Below are 19,902 nucleotides of genomic sequence, written 5' to 3' on the forward strand. Positions count from 1 at the left end.
AGGAGAAATCTATAAACAGCCTGGCATAAGCATTCGTCCCCTCAGGATGGTGGTACAGAAAATTCAATAGTGTTATCATGGCATCTCGTACACCTCTATCGGGCCTGTATGCAAATTGTAGTGGATCAAGAGATTTTTCCACCTGCGATAAAACCCCGTTTTTAACGAGCTTCTCAAATATCTCCATGGTTAGAGATGTCAGCGCTACTGGCCTATAGTCATTTAATGTCACAGGGGTTTTAGTCTTGGCAACTGGTGCAATTATGGAATTGCAACAGCGGAGCTGCAGCACCTTGCCCGTAAAAGGGAAACTGGGGCCTCCTCCATAAAATACATCCAAACGTGTTCAGGAAGCAAAATCTTCTTTATCCAGTGTATCAAAAATCATAAAAAGGGTTTTTATTTGTGACGATTATCTTGTTGAACAAAACTTGTACGTATCATAAACTTTTGTTTGCAACAGAGTTTATCTTCTTCCGTAATCCAAAATCCAATGGGGAAAAAAAATCCCATTGGCTTTTTGTGGAGGGAACCAGGGCGATGCTTTTTTTCTCTCTCATTCTTTATTGAACACATTTTTATATACAGCGGTACAAAGACATTGACAATAGAAAACAAAAATAAAAAGGAAACAAAATTAAACAAAAAAAGATTATACTTTACAATGCCAGAGTTTCTGCTATATGCAGCATATTAAATTCACCTAGCAATTTAAAGGTCTTACTAGCCTTTTTGTTTTTAAGATTAAATAAAATGGTGCTATATTGTTTAAATTTATTCATAAAGTGCAGGAAATTTGGCTTGGTTCCTGACCATTTCTTTCTTCTGGATATGGATTTTTCCAAAAATAATAACTAGTTGTATGTTATACAGCATTCTACTTCCGATCTTATCTTTATTAAAATATTGGGTAGTGAATTCGGGGGGCAGTCCGGGAACCGCCACACCCGGGACGCGAACCCGAATCTCCCACTCCGCAAGCGACAACGTTAACCAGTCGACTAAAGGATCCGACCCAGAGGGTCCGACCCGATAGTCAAGCACCAACATGTCTACTTATCCATGCACATTACAATAGCATTACGTCAACCATCTCTATTTCAATATTCATGTTAAAGGCAGGGCGTTGCTAACTTCCAGGTTGGCCTACAAAAACACGTCATCACTGCGGGCACCTAGTTGACCGCCCATTAATTTGAGGCGGGGTATTTGTCCGCGGCGCTCATCAGTCTCCGAAGTGAAGTCCGAAATGGAGAAGCTGAACTTCTACGTCCTGTGGTCTCTTCGAGATACTCCGCGTCAGTTCATCAGGTATGATTACATCCATTTAAACACGTACCGATACGCCCTAGATATTCGCCAACTAACCAGTTGACCCGGTCGCAGCAAATCCAACCGGGAGCACTTCCAAGTCCACATCCCGCTGCCTCTGCCCAAGCAGCTGGTCATCTTCGGCCTGGGAAAATGGAAGCACAGCGAGGCGACCATCTCGGCGGAGGTTGTAGTCAGCGATGAGGCGAAAGCCCAGAAGATCGGGACTCTGTCGCGTCTTTCGAGGTGTGTAATTTGATGTCGGCTTCCGCCACCGCTGTCAAAAATGATATGCACAAGATTAAACTCGAGTGTGACTTGGGGTGGGGGGGGGGTGGATGCAGGTGTCTCACCTGGGAGGGCGACTGGAGCTCTGAGATGGTCGCGGTGGCGGCAGAGAAAGGAAGGAGAGGAGTCTATGGCAAGATTCTACTCACAGTTTGTAGACCGGTATGGGTGGTTTCTTCCGTCGCATGGCAGGTGCAATCTGACATTTATTTTTTACCACCTAATCTGCAATTGATCAGTTATGACCTCTCTGTTCTAATTTAATCAACTTTATTTGATTCATGTCACTCTATTTTATAATCTTACAGCTCCTTCACTCTTTTTTTAAGGTTTAGATTGTTTTATTAGTTTCATTTCAGTCTGTGTTTTTGATTTTCATCATGACCTTTTTATCTGGGCACATTTGAGTTTTAATGTATGAACTGTGATGCACAAATGGTTTGATCAAATCATGCAATGGCCTCTTAGTACAGTTTTGTGTCATGCAGCCACCGGATCAAGCCAGTTTCTTCAGTAGCACTCCACGAGTAAAAAGAAGTCTGTTTCCTGAGCTGCACAACACCACTTATGAGTCTCACACATTACACCAAAGTGCTGTGTGTCAAAAGGTGAGATGACCCCACCATGACTATAGGGTTAATCTGGAAGATTTTAGCTGGGGATGTCATAATACTTAATGTAAATCTTTATTTTATTTTTTTGAAGACGTCTCCCAGCTCGTCACATTTGGGAAGGAATGCTTGCTATGCTGAGCTCCATACTGACAAGAATGAACCCCTTGAGTCCACTCTGGGAAATGAACCCCAAATTTGGCCCACGGTGAGAGTAATAATGAATTGAAATCGTGTTCTCGTCATCTTATTGTCAGCATGTCGGCTGAATATCCATTCTATGGCATCATCCCTTTTGCTAAATTAAATCGTAAGGCTTCAGGGCATGAAGCATTTGCCAAGAGTTTTGAAGATGTGGACAGCACTGCTGTTGACATGAGCCACGCTTCAAGTCACGAGAAACTGAGGCTTTCAAGAGTAAACAGCCAAGAAGAAAAGACTACATGGATAAAGGACTGCAGAGATGGTCAGTTTGCAAACTGTTATTTCCAAAAATGCCACACCATTCAAATTCAGAGTCGTGTAGGTGAATTCGTGAACGATGATCCATTTTTCAGTGCGTCCAGCAAAACGTTGGAGACATACCATGTGTTTGAGTGACCCTGTTACAGCCATCCTGATGGGAGGGGAAACAACAGATCAAAACCACTGTGAGGACTCAATGTGGAAGCTTGAGATAGGTCAGTTAACCCCCCCCACACACACACACACACACACACACATACTTTTAAAGTCTGTGGAAGATTTTTCTTTTTCCATATTTAAAGATATAACCAGTCATCCAAGTTGATACCCGTATAAACATTCAATCACTTTGCTGGACCGCTGTCAGAGGTGCCATAGTGAATGGAAAAAGGTGGACAAGCTATTCCCTCCAAATCAGCCTACCAACACGGGGATCGCTGGTTCGTAATCCCTGCATTATCTTCGGCTTGGTTGGGAATCCCTACAGACACAATTGGCCGTGTCTGCGGGTGGGAAGCTGGATGTGGGTATGTGTCTTGGTCGCTGCAATAGCGCCTCCTTGGGTTGGTTGGGGCGCCTGTTCAGGGGGGAGGGGGAACTGGGGGGAATAGCGTGATCCTGCCACGTGCTACGTCCCCCTGGCGAAACTCCTCACTGTCAGGTGAAAAGAAGCGGCTGGCGACTCCACATGTATCAGAGGAGGCATGTGGTAGTCTGCAGCCCTCCCTGGATCAGCAGAGGGGGTGGAGCAGCAACTGGGAAAGCTTGGAAGAGTGGGGTAATTGGCCGGATACATCCATTATCCAATCCATCCATTATCCAAACCGCTTATCCTGTTCTCAAGGTCGCGGGATGCTGGAGCCCATCCCAGCAGTCGTTGGGCGGCAGGCGGGGAGGCACCCTGGACAGGCCACCAGGCCATCACAGAGCCAACACACATTCACAACTAGGGACAATTTAGTACGGCCAATTCACCTGACCTACATGTCTTTGGACGTGGGAGGAAACCGGTACACCCGGAGGAAACCCACACAGACATGGGGAGAACATACAAACTCCACACAAAGGACGACCCCCATGGTTGGACTACCCTGGGCTTGAACCCAGAACCCTTGCTGTGAGGCAACTGCGCTAACCACTGTACCGCCGTGGCTGAATACAATTGGGGAGAAATTCAAAAAAAGAAAAAAGGCAGGTATACCGAATCTTGCTTGAATTTAACCTCAACTATATATCTCAGCAACACCTTGTTTCCTGGCTGTCATGCTTGCTAGGTGCCTCATGGAGGACAAGGCACTCGTGCCATTTCATAACCATTCTGGATATTAAAGCTCTTTGCATGAAAGGCAGGGTAAAGGAAAAAAGGCCTTCACATTGTCCACTGAATGCATTTCTGCATATGGCTTCTGTATTTGGTTGCAGATTGTGCAGATTAAGTCATGCATAACTTTTTTTTTGTAATCTCATCAGACAATGATTTATGGTTCCCCATGAACTCCTCTACCTCTGGACCCAGCCCACCTTGTGCCCGCGGCCACTCTGCGACCTATGACCCTGATTCAAAGGCGGTCTTTGTCTACGGTGGCCTCCGGGAGGATCAGGGATACAGTGACATGTACATTCTTGATACACTAACCTGGAAGTGGAAGCTTGTCACTGTGGGTTTGTCACAAGTCATACACATGTTTTTGATTTTGTTCCCTTTCAATTTTTTGGAATTTTAAACTTGAATTTTCACTGAATAGGAGACAATCAGGAGGAGAGAGAGAGAGAGAGAGAGAGAGAGAGAGAGAGAGAGAGAGAGAGAATTTTCAATTTGCTTGTGCACAATGATAAGGGGATGCTTAGGTAAAAAAAAAAAAATCCCAACAACAGTCTTTTGCTTATTTCCCTTCAGGCAAAAGGAAAAATACCATCTTTGGCTTGTCATTCGGCAACCTTTTACAAGAAGGAGCTTTTCATCTTCGGTGGAGTTCAACCAGGCCATTATCCAGAGGATATAATGTGCTGTAATTCTCTGTACATATTTAACCCAGAGTTTGAAATATGGTATCAGCCTATTATAGAGGGGAACAGACCCCTGCGTAGGTTTGGGTCAGTGTCACAAATAACTTCCATTGAAAACATGAATTACAAGATGTCTTTTGACCAAACACTGCTGAAGGAGTGTTAATGACTAACCTGTGTGATTGTATTGAGCAGACACTCGGCGACACTACTCTCAGACAATTTAATAATTTTCGGTGGCCAGAGGGCAACAGTCTATCTCAATGACCTCCATATTCTTGATCTTGGTAAGATGGAGCATCATCAGGTGCATCATTTAGTAATTCGGACTGCAGTCTCCTTCACCTGTTGACCTAAAACGTCATTTCCCTTTCTGGGCGAAGGATTCATGGAGTACAGAGCAGTGGAATGTGAGAACCCACCACCGCTGCCTCGGGGGTGAGCACATTGTTAATTAACCTTGAATAATGTCGTTGTTGGAACCATCTGTTAGTAGTCTTTTTTGGATATGTAGGGCAGACTTTGTTGTGTTTAAATGTCTCTTGTCACATAAAAAACAATATGCAGCAACAGAAATATTTATGAATTGCTTGTTGGTTTCAGATTTATTGCTCAGCTGTGAATAAGGAAAATGATAATTTCCATTCTGATTTATTAGACAAATTTCAGAGAAATTAATAACTTGGAAAAAAAACCCAAACTTCTTGTCCCTCTGGACAGTTTTCACGCAGCGCTCCCAGTATCTGCCAACAGGATGCTGGTCAGTGGAGGCTGCAGTGCCACTGGAGCCCTGCAGGATGTGCACATCTTTGATATGGGTGAGATTTATTGTGTTACGCACTTTGTGCCTTCTGAGTAAATGAAAAATTTAAGTGACGCCCTGTCAGCGCAGTCCAGTTCAGTCCCAACTATTATGGTTTGTGTGCCGTATTATCACAAAGATATTGGTCTTATTTTTTGAGTTACCACGATTCGATTCTCGTACGGTAATGTAATTTTACAGAGGAAACTCCTGTCTTGGTTTCTCCTCAGACACAAGGATGTGGAGTTCGGTGGCATCTCCTCTGCTTTGCTCCAGGCCTCGTGCTGGGCACAGCATCATAAATTTGGGAAATTCCATCCTATCAGATGCTGAGAAGCAGGGCGAGCATGGCAAAACCCAATGCACAGTACTGGTGTTTGGTGGTTCGGATTGTTCAGGAACCTTCTACAATGACACTATCAAGTGCAGAGTGGACATCCCTGCTAATGAGTGACATTAAAGACCAGAAGGAGAAATAGCTTTTGGATCATACAGAAATAAAACCTAATTTTTAGCTGTTAGAATTAAGGTAGCAAAACTCAAAATAGGCAACAGACAAATTCGACAGACAAAAGGCTGGCAACTTAAACTATCAGTTTTTCTGGAAATGGTGGTTCTGACTCACTAGAGTTAGGGTTGGCTTTTGTTACCATTTGGATTGTGGTTCACAAAAGCCAAGCCTTGATCAGCTCCCTCTACAGCAGTAAGTTAACCATGTGTGGAGTCCATATCACTGAACAATGAAGGGCTAGCTGAATGAGATTTATTTAAGGTTGCTTGCTATATATATATATATATTTTTTTTTTTTTTTTTTGAGATGGTATATAGTTATCGATTTCTGATTTAAACTAGTTTTCTTGTGCGATGAATACCTGATGTGTGGTTCATATACTTCGTCCTCAGCGGTTTACCTTGTGTCCAGATATTGCAATTTTTTGTATGTATGTTTTTGAAACAATAAATTTCAAATGAAAATATTCCCTGTTATTTATCCATCCATCCATTATCCGAAACGCTTATCCTGCTCTCAGGGTCGTGGGGATGCCGGAGCCTATCCCAGCAGTCATTGGGTGACAGGTGGGGAGACACCCTGGACATGCCACAGGGCCGACACACATTCATACCTAGGGACAATTTAGTACGGCCGATTCACCTGACCTACATGTCTTTGGACTGTGGGAGGAAACCGGAGCACCCGGAGGAAACCCACACAGACACGGGGAGAACATGCAAACTTCACACAGAGGACGACCTGGGACAACCCCCAAGGTTGAACTACCCTAGGGCTTGAACCCAGGACCTTCTTGCTGTGAGGCAACAGCGCTAACTACTGCACCACCATGCCACCCCTTGTGGAGGTATACGCGGTGTAAAAGTGAAACCGTTCAACCTAAGTGACGTGTAGCTGCTGTAATTTAACAGGGAGCCGTGTGTTATTCCAGTTGGCCATGACTGGTAACTCTTACCCGTAGATCCAGGAAATGTCAATGATCACATCGATCATGTCACAACACAGCTCATATGTCTGCATGTCCACCAGGCTGCTGTCAGTGGCGATGCAGATCTTACTGACCACATCAAACAGGAAGACCTTCTGAATACCAGAGGTAGAGATGAAGATGTTCATGGGCTGCTAGCCAACCTGTGATGTGCTAAGCTGTTCTCCACCCTTGATCTGGCAAATGCATATTGCCAGGTGCCCCTACATGATGACAGTAGAGATATTACAGCCTTCATTACACACAAGGGGCTCTTCAGAGATTGTAGGGTCCCCTATGGCTTGGTGTCTGCACCCTCTGCCTTCCAAAAAATGATGGCAACCATTCTGCAGGGTGTACCTGGCGTTCAGAATTACCTAGACGACCTTGTTTATGGTGCCACTGCCAATGAGCATGACTGTAATCTCAGTACTGCACTGCTGAAACTGAAAGAGGCTGGCTTGGTGTTGAATGACAAGTGTCAATTCAGAAAGACTTCACTGTGCTTCCTTGGTAATGTCATCACTGCTGAGGGTATCCTGCCTGACCAAGAACACTTTGATGCCATCCTGAAAGCCTCGCCCCCATGTGATGCACCTGCCTTAAGATCTTTTTTGGGCCTTGTGTCCTGTTACTCCAAATTTCTCCCCAACTTTGCTCCAGTTGTGGCCCCTACGCGTGAATGTGCCAAAGACAAAAACACATTTACATGGACTGATGCTGCTCAAAGCAGTTTTGATGAACTTAAGCAGCTCCTGTTGGTCAGTCTGGCCCTCGCTCTTTATGACACTACTCTCTGTTCAGTGGTCTCTACAGATGTGAGTGACTATGGACTGGGTGCTGTGTTTGCCCAGATACAGCCGGACGGCACAGAGAAACCAGTGGCCTTCGCTTCCCGCACACTCACTGCAACAGAGCGCAAGTACTCTATAGTTGAAAAGGAGGTGCTGGCATGTGTGTGAGCTACAGAAAAGTGGCAGACATATTCAGGAGCCGTTGTTTTACCCTCTGCTTTACCCTGCATTTTACCCTCATCCTGAAAATATTCCCTGTTATTTAAAGTAACAATTGTCAAACAGGTATACTTCAAACAAAGCATTTTATTGAGCAATGGACAAATTGGCATAACTGTCTCCCATATGTCACCAAGTCATTGTCCTATGTGCGCAGATCAACAGGTGTGTCTGGCTGGCAAGATGGATGGCTGACTTTGAAAGCCTCGAGCTCAATTAAGGCCTGATTCAGCCTTTTGATAGTTGGATATTGCCCGACATCCACTTTGAACCTGTTAGGGATGTAAAATTGAAGTAAGCCTAAGGACCTTTCTGTATGGGAAGACAATATACTGAAAATACTACTGTATCTGATATGTGTTCCATTTATATTATGAAACATAATGGCCATCAAATATGCAAAGATGGAGAAAATTGCTGGATGATGGCTGGAGTTAATGTCTATGGCAATGTTTCTTTGATAGGACTCACATATTTAAAACAATTGTCCTCAACTTTGTTTTAGTAAAATCTGAAAGAAATCGGTATGTGGTGTTTATGTTGCAATGCATGTTTGATGACATACCTTTCTGCATTGTAGACTTGTGGAACCAGACAGATGTCTGCCATGGATACCTAAGAAATAAGACCTTAGTTAAACCTTTATTGAACTTCTGCAGAATGCTGCATTAATATGATGAACACCCCCTTACCTCATCCCCTACGCAGTATGTCCCAGCTGTTTCTTTCAGAATGGGCTCTAAAGCTGGGGAAGCACACCAGGTAAAATGTGATGCCTTTTCAAATTTATATTCATAAACCGCTCTGATGAAAATGTAGTTTTATCATGGGTGTACATTTGTAAGAACTGTACTAACCTTGAAAACCACGTTCAATAAAATGTTGTGCCCACTGCACCTTCTCTGCACCAATCTTCTGGAGCACATACAAATTCTGGAACAAAATCAGGAACGTCATGATCATGAGAAGTGACACTGACATTGGGGCTGTTGTGATGTTAACACAATCCTTTAATTTCACCGGGTCTGATCTCACTTTTCTGTAAATACACAACACTGTAATCTGTTCATGGTATAGGTGTGTTAACTCTGCTTTAGCCTAGCAGTTTCATTCTCTGTTGCTCTCCCTGAGCTTTCTTCCTGTTTTTTCTCCCTGTTAAAGGTTTTTTTTAAGGAGTTGTTCCTTATCCGATGCGAGGGTCTAAGGACAGGATGTTGTGTTGCTGTAAAGCCCCTTGAGGCAAATTTGTAATTTGTGATATTGGGCTATACAAATAAATTTGACTTGACTTGACTTATTGTGCTGTAATCTGCTCACCTGTAAGGGCTGTATCCCAGAGGCGATAAGGTCACATATCATCCGCACCTGGGCACGTTTCTTTGGGTCTGTTGGAAGAAGCCGGGGTCCTGGCCTAGTCTCCTCAATATACTGGATCACTGCGAGCTGTGTGATCACACAACATAATTCAGAGGAATCTCCCTTTTTTTCCCCCTCCCCAATTGTACTTGGCCAATTACGCCACTATTCCGAGCCATTCCGGCTGCTGCTCCACCCCCTCTGCCGAGCTGGGGAGGGCTGCAGACTACCACATGACTTTTCTGATACATGTGCAGTCACCAGCCGCTTCTTTTCACCTGACAGTGAGGAGTTTCTCCAGGGGACGTAGCGCGTGGGAGGATCACGCTATTCCCCCCAGTCCCCCCCCCCGCCCCGAACAGGCGCTCCGACCGACCAGAGGAGGCGCTAGTGCAGCGACCAGGACACATACCCACATCCGGCTTCCCACCCGCAGACACGGCCAATTGACCTTTCGCAAAGTACCGCCCCAGAACAGTGCTTGTCCAATCCTACCTTAGCAACGGTCCGTCAAGCTTTCAAACACACAGCAAAATGCTGAAACGGTGTGCCTATGGGATCTGCAAATCGGATACTAGATATGTGAAACGTTTGGAGGGGGTGTAATTTTCTTTCCCTTCTCGAGACCCCGAACGCAAGAAGCGCAATGTCGGCAATAGATTTCGCAGTATAGCAGACCCCATAGCCAGCTTAATCCATCCAAAATCAACAAAAATACCTGTCTGCTCCAAGCTAAGCTTGCTACTAGCTATTATTGATAGCTAATACAGCTAACGTATTATTACTGTTACTTTCACCCACACAATGCGCTGATTCCTTCCTTCATGTTTTGGTGTTTTCCGGCTACTTCCTGGATAGTTCTGAAATGCTTGACGGGCATAGCAACAGTAAGTAAGAGGGGCGGGACTTTGCGAAAGGTCAATTGTGTCTGTAGAGACGCCCGACCAAGCCGGCGGTAACACGGGGATTCGAACCGGCGACCCCATTTCAGAAGAATCTTAGCTGTTTGCTATTTGACAATCACTTCATTGATTTTGCAGATGTAGATTTGGAGAACTCACTGACTGAGAAAGAGTGATGCCATCAAGTTCCACAGCAGGCACTTGTTGCATAGGGTTTAATGCCTTGTATTGGTCTGTAAGCTGGAACACACAGGGAACACTAATGAGAACCCTGCACTTTATTCAATATTTCATTCAGAGGTCTAAAACAAAAATTATTTACATTGTATTTGAAAGTTTGACAAGATTGAGTGATTACATCATCGACATAATATACTCGCCTCATTAAAGGAAAACGCACATCATGTTTTGAAACATGTACAGAAAAATTGCATATTTTTAAAGATATGATTTTTTTAAAATTGTACCTGCTGACCTCCATCTTTGATTAGGTTGACTGGTACCTGGTCATATTCAATACCTTTGAGAGCAAAAGCTGACACAGACGATGTTAATAGTGGGCAAAACAACAACAGCAACAAAAATGATAATAATAAAGAAACGTGGACAATCCCAACACTTACCAATACGCACCCTCCAGGAGCAGGAGCTTCTGAAGTATCCATGAAGAATGGGCTAAAGAAAAGGCAAAAACATTAGAAGACTTGAAAACAGTGAAATTCCTCCTCATCAAAAGTTACTTTCTTTCCTTTGCTGTTTCACCTTTGTATTTGCCATGATTTGCAGATAGTCAAACGTTACGCTAAGCAACTGAAAACGGACGTTTCCAACGTGGGTTTACAAAAGTTGGCCAGGAAAATCGCATCATTACATGGGCCAATAAGATGTGCTCCTAAAAGCCCTCCTCCCTGCTCTTTGGACAATGACTAAGCATTGCTGGCAGATGGTATGTTTCTTATTAGTGAGCCAGGGGACCCAGTGGAACAGATACAACGGTGCCATTACAATACCTTGGCGAGGCGAGCAAATGAAAGGTGCATCGTTGTGGATGAGAACACTTAAGTTTTGTTTTAACGCTAATTTCGATAGCGAAGTAAGAGATTATCATTGCTGGGAGTCGTTGATTATATCCTGCCCATTTCAAAGTAACGCATGTTTCCCATTCGTATCGCTTTTCCTGTGATTTTTCTAAACGTCAACTAAATCTCCAGGATGATAATAAATCCATGTTCAGCCACGGTCTTTGGGTTGGCGGTTACGTAACTTCCATCCAGTCGCTATAAAATGCTTAGCGATTTTGTCCAATGGTTAGATACGTTTTTCATAGAGAAGGCGGGACTTCCGAATTCACGTATCGCGAATGGACAGTGCGCGTCCGCATGTAAACCAATACGATTGCTCTGTTCATGGGCGTGTTCGCATGGAGCGAATGGAAAACCACGTTTTTCCGCTTTAAACCCGCCTGTTAGTAATCCCGTGTAGGTGAAGAGGCAGGTTGGTCGTCGTGCCCTGGCCGCAGTCCCACCTGGGGGTACTGGGGTAGTTCTCGGTAATTTAAGTAAATAACACCGACGTTTCCATCATGGCAACGACCGCAGTGAGATCACTGTTGAACAAAAGGGTAAGAGTTGCACATTAAAAAAACACCCAGCCTCGGGTACATATTTGACACTTCACAACGTATGCAGAATTAGGTGTTAGAAATTAATGGAGGATTTCTTTCTGGGTTGTTATATAAGATGATCTATTCCTTAAAAATTAAGTTAATGAACTCCATTTGTTTCAGTTGAAGACTTCTTATGCATATTGTATGAAATGGCTGCTTTCTGAAGTAGGTTGATTTGCATTATGGGAAATTAATGGACTTTATCATTTGAACCTTGCATACATTTTTTTTCAATAATATCCCCCTTTGGGGATCTCTTCATATGGACCCGGTGAGTCTCTCCAAACCCTGTCATATGCTTTTGAGATTATCTGTGTCATAGTTGTTCATTAAACCTGTACACACTGTCTGGAACTATTTGAGTTCTACATTTAACGTTTTACAAATGCATGCACGGCGAATAGGTATGCATGATTTTGTTTTCCAAATAGGGTGAATTATAACCACCTGACCTGTAGCCTTCTTCCTCTAAAGGTCCCACTTAAAGTTGGTCACATGTGCTACTCCTCTTCTGTGGTGAGTTGGAGGTTTTTGTCAAAATGTGTTGCCAGCTCTTGCCTTGCACACTAAAACAACAGTAGTTGGATAAATCAGTTGAAGAACAGACACAGATGTGATGCCATATCTCTCCTCACAGCCCACCACTAAGCTGTTCATCGATGGGAAGTTTGTTGAATCCAAAAGTTCAGAATGGCTTGATATTCACAATCCTGTAAGTATTTCCCTTGGTCTGGATTACTTCACAGCACACTAATTTTGAGTACACCCCTGAGTAGCTGATGGCTTTAATAAGGCTTTAAGTAGCAACATTTGTTTCACTCATAACTAAGTAGTTTTGCATGACTCTTATGTAATTGTGTTCATTACTCCATAATTAAATGCCTTGCAGCGTATATCTTACTACAAAGATACAACACATTGTATTGTTTCATCAACAGAAAAAGAGGTAGCAAAGTATCCATGTAATAATCTGTTTTATGGGTTTAGCCAGCAACAGTGGGCTGTGTAGACTGTTTAGACAGTTTAGGTTGTAAATTTACTTCAAGTTGTAAACTTACTCCCACTAAGGCATCCTTTCCTCTGCTTGATTGCAGGCTACCAATGAGGTGATTTCCCGTGTACCCAAGGCCACCCAGGAGGAGATGTTGGCTGCTGTGGACTCCTGCTCCAGGGCCTTTCACTCCTGGTCTGAGACCTCCATCTTGACTCGTCAGCAAATCTTTCTGCGCTATCAGCAGCTTATCAAGGACAACATTGTAAGTCAGAAGGCTTACAATATAAAAGGGGGAACAACTTTTAGTAGAATATTCAAGTCTATGTTCAGCTCTTTTATGTTTGGCTCTGTTCATAATAGCTACAAGCAGTCACAAGTATGCATCTTTTGTTGAATTTTCACAGACTCAGTCAATCATACTGGGCAATGTTTAACCAAGTCACACTGGCTTTGCCTTGTCTTTGTTTTCACTCATTTATTAACTGACCTTCCATATTGGTTCATCGAGTGTTGTTTCAATTTGATGCTGACACACCCAACTCAGGTTAACGTAAATGTAAAAATCAGATTCACAATAAAGGATGGATAAGATGACTGTCTTATGTTTTTCAGAAAGAACTTGCTAAGTCAATCACCTTGGAGCAGGGCAAGACCCTTGCAGATGCAGAGGGGGATGTGTTCAGAGGATTGCGTAAGTTTTCCACACAGAGACAGAAACTCACATACACACTCCTTTTCATAGGGCATCGTGTAGTTAAACTTTTGACCATTAGCCTACATCAGTACTTACTTTGCAGCCACATGAATGTTTAATCAGTACACTGCATCCATGCCTAGGTCACTTCCTGACAGAGCACCATACTCCATGAGGTTTGCAAATGTCTGACACTCACTTTGCTCAGTGGTCTGTTTGGATATCTTTTATATAGTATATAGGCTATGCTATCTGCACACATTTGCCTGACCTGAGACATATATCATTTTTTTTGCCTAGAGCCAGTCTTCTTTTAAAACCACAACCTCGGATACATTACTACGATATCAATTTACTCACATTTGTATGGAATCAGATTTGTCTCAGAATAAATAAAGTCAGAGGAACATTCAACGAGTCCAGAGAACACGATTCACTCGCGTCCATCATGTCGTACAAAAAAGTACAGCAAGCGACACGTCACATCTTTTTTTTTTCTTGACCCAAAGAAATAACTTTCAGTTTCTATATGAAGCAATTAATTCCCAAAATATATTTAGAAATATAATAAATATTATTACTACCATCCTTCATCTGGGAAAGAAAGGAATGGGGGTTAACCCCTCACTTCCTGAATCATGTCCACTGAACGGAGCCAGGGACTGGGAAATGTGTGTTGACCTAGGCCAGAGACTCACCTTCCTATCCGAAATTGCAACTACCAGCTTGCGACCGGATCTGGTCCTCTGGTCCAACTCCTGCTGCCTTGTCTTCATCGTTGAGCTGACGATGCCCCGGCAAGATGCTGTGGATGAGGCATACGAACGAAAAAGGCTGCGATACGCCAACCTTGCAGCTGAAGCAGAGGAGTGAGGCTGGAATGTCAAAGTGCGTCTAGTTGAGGTCGGTTGCAGGGGCTTCATAGCCAGTTCCACCGCAAGAGGGCAGGCCCATAGGAGGGCAATCAAAGCGCTTGCCAACACCGCCGAAAGGCATAGTCATTGGCTTTGGCTGAAAAGAAGAGATAGCGTCTGGGCTCCCAAGTGACCATCTGGAGAGTAACTATGAGACACACATCCAGGCCGGATCAGCCTAGGGTGGGCCTTTCTTGGCTGAGGGTGTCTTGTGATAAAAGGCCAAAACACCCAGTGATGTTGAGGTACCCAACTGAAGATGTGTCGCAATGGTTGCAGCATCACCTAGTGGTCATCACTGAGAACAACGCCACTCTAGTCAATTGCGGCGCAGAAATTTCAGGGATTGTAGCATCCAGTCCTACTAACCAATCTACAATTATATCGTAACATTACGTTTAAAGTATTGAATTCACGAATAACAAATCACATATAAATGTGAACATATTTGTTTATGAATTCAAGACAAATACGAGACAAATTTAGTCGGGAGCTCAAGTCCTCCAATCCGCAAATGCACTTTTTTCTTCAAGGGATATTCATTTAAGTCCGTTATATTACAATATGCTGTGTGTCATTAACTGCCACCGTGGTCATTAAGTGGCTAACATGTACAGAGAAAGAGTTTTAACAAGAGAATATAATTTTGCACACTTGTAACTGTCATAATTCCTCCCTGTCCGCCTCAAGCTGATGTGTGGTGAGCGTTCTGGTGCAAAATGGCTGCTGTGCATCACCCAGGTGGTGCTGCACATTGGTGGTGGTTGACGTGAGTTACCCCCTTCAATGTGAAGGACTTTGGGTGTCTAGAAAAGCGCTATATAAATGTAATCATTATTATCATTATTATTTTATGTTTGGGAAAAAAACTCAATCATAAAACTGCAGTAAACAACAATTTACTTATTTTGTAGACGTTAGCTCCTTACACAATGCAGATTCACAACTTTAAAGACATAGTAAAGATATTTGCAGAAAGATATAATTTTCATACTAAAATATATTTGTGGAATTATTTTCCTCATATACAAATTTATACAAATTGGTAGGTGTTTTTTTTTTGTATCTACGAAAAGGATTGTGCGGTTTGCAGTACTTGTTTGTGAGACATGATGGACACAGTTAAACTATGTTCTTGGTATTACTCTAAACCTGAGACAAATCGTATTCCGTACTTTTAAAAGTATTTCAAACAAGTGGTTAGCTGTTCCATTCTGATATTTCTCAGATAGTCTATCAATAAATCCGAGAATGAGATATATACGCAATATCTTCACTGTGTGCAGTGTTTCGCTTAACATCTGCTTGTATTTGAATAATGGGCCGGGTTTTGAATCTGTCTGTTCAGAGGTGGTGGAGCACACCTGCAGTATCACCTCTCTGATGCTTGGTGAGACCCTGCCCTCCATTACCAAGGACATGGACACCTACACATATCGCCTGCCCATCGGGGTTTGTGCCGGCATTGCCCCCTTCAACTTCCCCGCCATGATCCCTCTGTGGATGTTCCCCATGGGCCTGGTGTGTGGCAACACCTACCTTTTGAAACCCTCAGAGCGCGTGCCAGGCTGTGCCATGCTGCTGGCTAAGATGCTGCAGGATGCTGGCGCGCCAGATGGGACGCTCAACGTCATCCATGGCCAACACGATGGTGAGAGACGGTCACTGTCCCGGGATACTGCTCGCTCACCTAGCTTTTACACTTCCGTACAGTTGCCCACTGTGTAAAGCTATTAGTAGTCGGGAACTGGTTCATTAAATGGTGACATTTAATTGAGATCTTGTAAACGTCTCTTTCTCCGCCAGCTGTAAATTTCATCTGTGATCATCCGGCCATTAAAGCAATCAGCTTTGTGGGCTCGAACCAAGCTGGAGAATATATCTATGAGAGGGGCTCTAAAAATGGCAAGAGGGTCCAGTCTAACATGGTAAGTATTAAATGCCTAAACATGAAAAAGATCCACAGTAGGTGTGTCTAAAACTGTTTGCATAAATGACCAAAAGGTGGCAGCATTGACTAAAATATCTCAGATGGACTTTTGTCCCTATTGCCTCTCGTCATTGCCAGTTGTTCAGATGAGGCGAGTTGCAGCTGAGTTGCCTGATTTGGAAAAGTCATTTGTTTCTATGCGAGTTGACGCTATCAGAATTGATCTATTCATAACAAAAGTGGTGCATTTAAAACTGATAGTATGAGCTGAAGTAAAAAAAAAAAAAAGAAAAAGAAAAAAGAAAAAAGAAAAGAATAAAATCACCTTCCATGGTATTATAGACTCAAATGTGGAAAGCTAAGCACTTTCCTATGTACTATAGGGAGCAAAGAACCACGGTGTAGTGATGCCTGATGCCAATAAAGAGAACACCCTGAATCAGCTTGTTGGGGCAGCATTCGGGGCAGCAGGGCAGCGCTGCATGGCGCTCTCCACAGCCATTCTGGTCGGGGAGGCACGCGGCTGGCTGCCGGAGCTGGTGGAGCGTGCCAAGGCTCTGCGTGTGAATGCAGGTACCCCAACCCCACCCTCCCCGCCCTGCCCTCCATGTTTATCTCTCCTGATCCCCCATTCAGCCCTTGCGGGCCCTCGGTTTAGCCCTTTTAGGGCCACCCATGCCGCCCTAACCACACCTCTTTCCTTTTGCCCATTGTAATTTCTCATTGGACTCAGCTAGGAGAGAGGGTTTGTTGGGTCAGTCATGCTGCAAATTTGTGGCCAGATCTGCGGTCCTGAGCTAAATGGTGGCTCAGAGCATCAAATCCTTTGAGAAGGGAAATTGATGTGGGAACAAAAAGACTCTTCCTATTTGCAGTGATACTCTAATTTCTGTGGCTATACCAGAAACCTCTTATTTCATCCATTTTGGAGGGAGTGCCCTCTCGTGCCCCTCGTCATGGCTTCGTGTAATTGTGGCCATTGGAGTATTTGAGAGTCCGCACTCAAAATGAGTGCATATCACGCTTGTGTATGTAACCGTGTAGCCGGTTGTTTTTGGGGCTTTGCTAGGGGACCAGCCTGGTGCAGATGTGGGGCCTCTGATTTCGCCTCAGGCAAAAGAGAGAGTCAACAGTTTGATCCAGAGCGGAGTGGACGAGGGAGCTGCACTCCTCCTGGATGGCAGAAACATTAAAGTCAAGGGTTATCAGAACGGAAACTTTGTTGGACCCACCATCATTGCCAATGTCACAGTACGTTGGTCTTTGCTTCATCAGTCTGGATCTTATGTGGACCCAAATAATCAGATCCTAAACTTATTCGCCACAAATACCACAAAGTACCTACAACTGAATCACTTGGTAAAGTCTGACATGTGATGCCTCCTTTGTATTCTCCCAGCCCCAGATGAAGTGCTACACTGAGGAGATCTTCGGGCCTGTGTTGGTTGTTCTGGAAGCAGACTCGTTGGATGATGCCATCCGCTTGGTCAATAACAACCCCTACGGCAACGGCACAGCTATCTTTACCACAAATGGCGCCGCCGCACGCAAATATACTCATGAGGTGGATGTTGGCCAGGTGAGTAGCTACAACCTCCAAATGTACTCTCCTGTTATGGGAGAAGGAAGACATTCACAGTCCGCTGTCATGTCTATGCAGCATCTCAAACAAGGGTCACATCACACATTGGTTTGAAAAAGTTCACTTACACATACAAAAACAATTATTTTCCATGGCAAGTATAGCCTTGTTTGCACCTGGCCTAAAATATACTCTTTGGCATCCCCCTGCCCTCCACTTCCCCACCCCATCAAGACTATGAATAGCCACTGCAAATATATGCATTTCTGAATCAGAACAGGGGGGACATAGACACATTTCTCCTGGTAGGATTAGAGCAAGGGGAATCTTAAATTTGACTCAGAAGGGATTCCTAGGATCCAGTTAAATGTTCAAGCATAAATATGGCCAGCCATTGCTGTGTTTGTTTGCTTGTGGGGCCATAGTTATGCCCTGTGTTTGCTGTTCACATGTCGGGGAATGCGGTGCAGGCCATGTGCTGCACTCATCTCCAAACCTCGATGCAACAAACACCCCCTGCACCTTGGCCAAAAGGCCTGACTTCAGTGTGTCCACACTTACTCCCGCAGTTTCAAACATTCTGAACCAAACGTGCCAATTTCTAGCACCTTCAAAAACAAAATGTTTTGTATAGTCATTCCTCTCTTTCCAAAGCTGCACTTTTTTTGTTTGGTGCTGTCATGTATTGTTTTGTCCTTTAAATGCACAGGGTGCATCACATCTCTCATACCTACATTTTACTCAGCCACTGATCTTGATCAAAGGCACTGTTTCACAAAGTGTACACTGATGGAAACAAATGGGGTAACATGCTGTGCTGTGCAGGTGGGAGTCAATGTCCCCATCCCTGTTCCGCTGCCTATGTTCTCCTTCACTGGATCAAGAGGATCCTTCAGAGGTGATACCAACTTCTATGGGAAACAAGTAAGCATCTAATAAAAATCTATCACTGTCTCAGAAGGAACTCGCCTGTCGTGAAGTCCGTTATTCTTGACCCAAAATTTGTCCACTATTCTCCAGGGCATCCAGTTTTACACACAGATCAAAACTGTTACTTCACAATGGAAAGCAGAAGATGCCACCTTGAAAAGTCCTGCAGTTACCATGCCCACCATGGGACGCTAACTGGCTTGTGTAAAGCCCACCTTACACATACGGTGAATCAAAATGTAGTAAACTACTGTGCGGTCTGAAAGAATCTAGATAGGCCTCCTCCACACAGAAACATGCCTTAAGGTTTAAATACTGCATTAATTTGATTGTTTATACTAAAGGGTAGAATTATTTCAACCACTACGGGGTGTATGTTGATGGAATAGAAAAAAAACTCCGCAAATTTTATACTAATTTTGTGTATTATAAGCTACTCCTTCTCTCCAAGGAGAAACCAAACATGGCCATGAATGAACAATATGACATTGCAAAGGATGTGCAATGGTGATGCAATAGAGTGCAACAGAGTACCAATTCTCCTGTCTGCTTTCACACCAACGATATCAAATCGCCATTTAAGACCAGTGTGAAGTTATCCATACTGCCTTTTGATGAACATATGTTGTCACAAACACAAAGATGGCAGTACAGTTGTACACTCTGTTACTTCCACTGATTCTTTCTTAGTGAGTTGCTTTTTCAAGTGCAATATCATGGTTTGAGTGGTAGCGTTTGAATAAAGAGCCATTTGTCAAAATAAAACCTTTAAACTTGTCTGTCTGAGGGTGATTGAAAGAGAATTCACAATTCTTGGTAGGTTGAATTTTTTTTCTAATTCTTATTATGAGCACAAATAATCATCTGACAACCGGTTACACATAATTTCAATTCTGTGGGATGGTTTCACTTGCAGCAGTGGCCCAGACTGATAGTGCAATGTTAGCATTCAGGGCCA

The 19,902-nt window shown here is 43.7% G+C and overlaps 3 protein-coding genes across 4 annotated transcripts; 2 read left to right on the top strand and 1 right to left on the bottom strand.

Moving 5' to 3' along the window:
- The first annotated feature begins 1,249 nt into the window (after positions 1-1,249).
- zgc:163014 (uncharacterized protein LOC100038766 homolog) lies at positions 1,250-5,938 on the top strand. The gene is made up of 11 exons (XM_056295372.1): positions 1,250-1,311; positions 1,387-1,557; positions 2,305-2,418; positions 2,468-2,676; positions 2,768-2,890; positions 4,146-4,333; positions 4,573-4,769; positions 4,878-4,969; positions 5,066-5,120; positions 5,403-5,500; positions 5,715-5,938. The coding sequence occupies exons 1-11, from the start codon at positions 1,250-1,252 to the stop codon at positions 5,936-5,938; spliced, it is 1,533 nt and encodes a 510-aa protein (XP_056151347.1).
- A 2,120-nt stretch (positions 5,939-8,058) lies between these two features.
- gstz1 (glutathione S-transferase zeta 1) lies at positions 8,059-11,495 on the bottom strand. 2 transcript variants are annotated; one of them, XM_056296086.1, is made up of 9 exons: positions 11,245-11,495; positions 10,858-10,909; positions 10,702-10,769; positions 10,394-10,474; positions 9,294-9,419; positions 8,834-8,909; positions 8,669-8,721; positions 8,542-8,591; positions 8,059-8,248 (listed from the first exon to the last, which is right to left on the bottom strand). In XM_056296086.1, the coding sequence occupies exons 1-9, from the start codon at positions 11,272-11,274 to the stop codon at positions 8,122-8,124; spliced, it is 663 nt and encodes a 220-aa protein (XP_056152061.1). In that variant the 5' UTR covers positions 11,275-11,495; the 3' UTR covers positions 8,059-8,121. The 2 variants fall into 2 exon arrangements, with proteins under 2 accessions (XP_056152061.1, XP_056152062.1); XM_056296087.1 differs by lacking the exon at positions 11,245-11,495 and adding an exon at positions 10,997-11,171.
- Positions 11,496-11,713: 218 nt separating this feature from the next.
- On the top strand, positions 11,714-19,840 carry aldh6a1 (aldehyde dehydrogenase 6 family, member A1). The gene is made up of 12 exons (XM_056295476.1): positions 11,714-11,855; positions 12,375-12,416; positions 12,538-12,612; positions 12,995-13,156; positions 13,507-13,585; positions 15,851-16,153; positions 16,309-16,430; positions 16,816-17,005; positions 17,502-17,683; positions 17,832-18,011; positions 18,840-18,938; positions 19,035-19,840. The coding sequence occupies exons 1-12, from the start codon at positions 11,817-11,819 to the stop codon at positions 19,137-19,139; spliced, it is 1,578 nt and encodes a 525-aa protein (XP_056151451.1). The 5' UTR covers positions 11,714-11,816; the 3' UTR covers positions 19,140-19,840.
- Positions 19,841-19,902: the final 62 nt, after the last annotated feature.

The sequence above is a fragment of the Lampris incognitus genome, chromosome 16 (assembly GCF_029633865.1).
Source record: "Lampris incognitus isolate fLamInc1 chromosome 16, fLamInc1.hap2, whole genome shotgun sequence".
Lineage (NCBI taxonomy): Eukaryota > Metazoa > Chordata > Actinopteri > Lampriformes > Lampridae > Lampris > Lampris incognitus.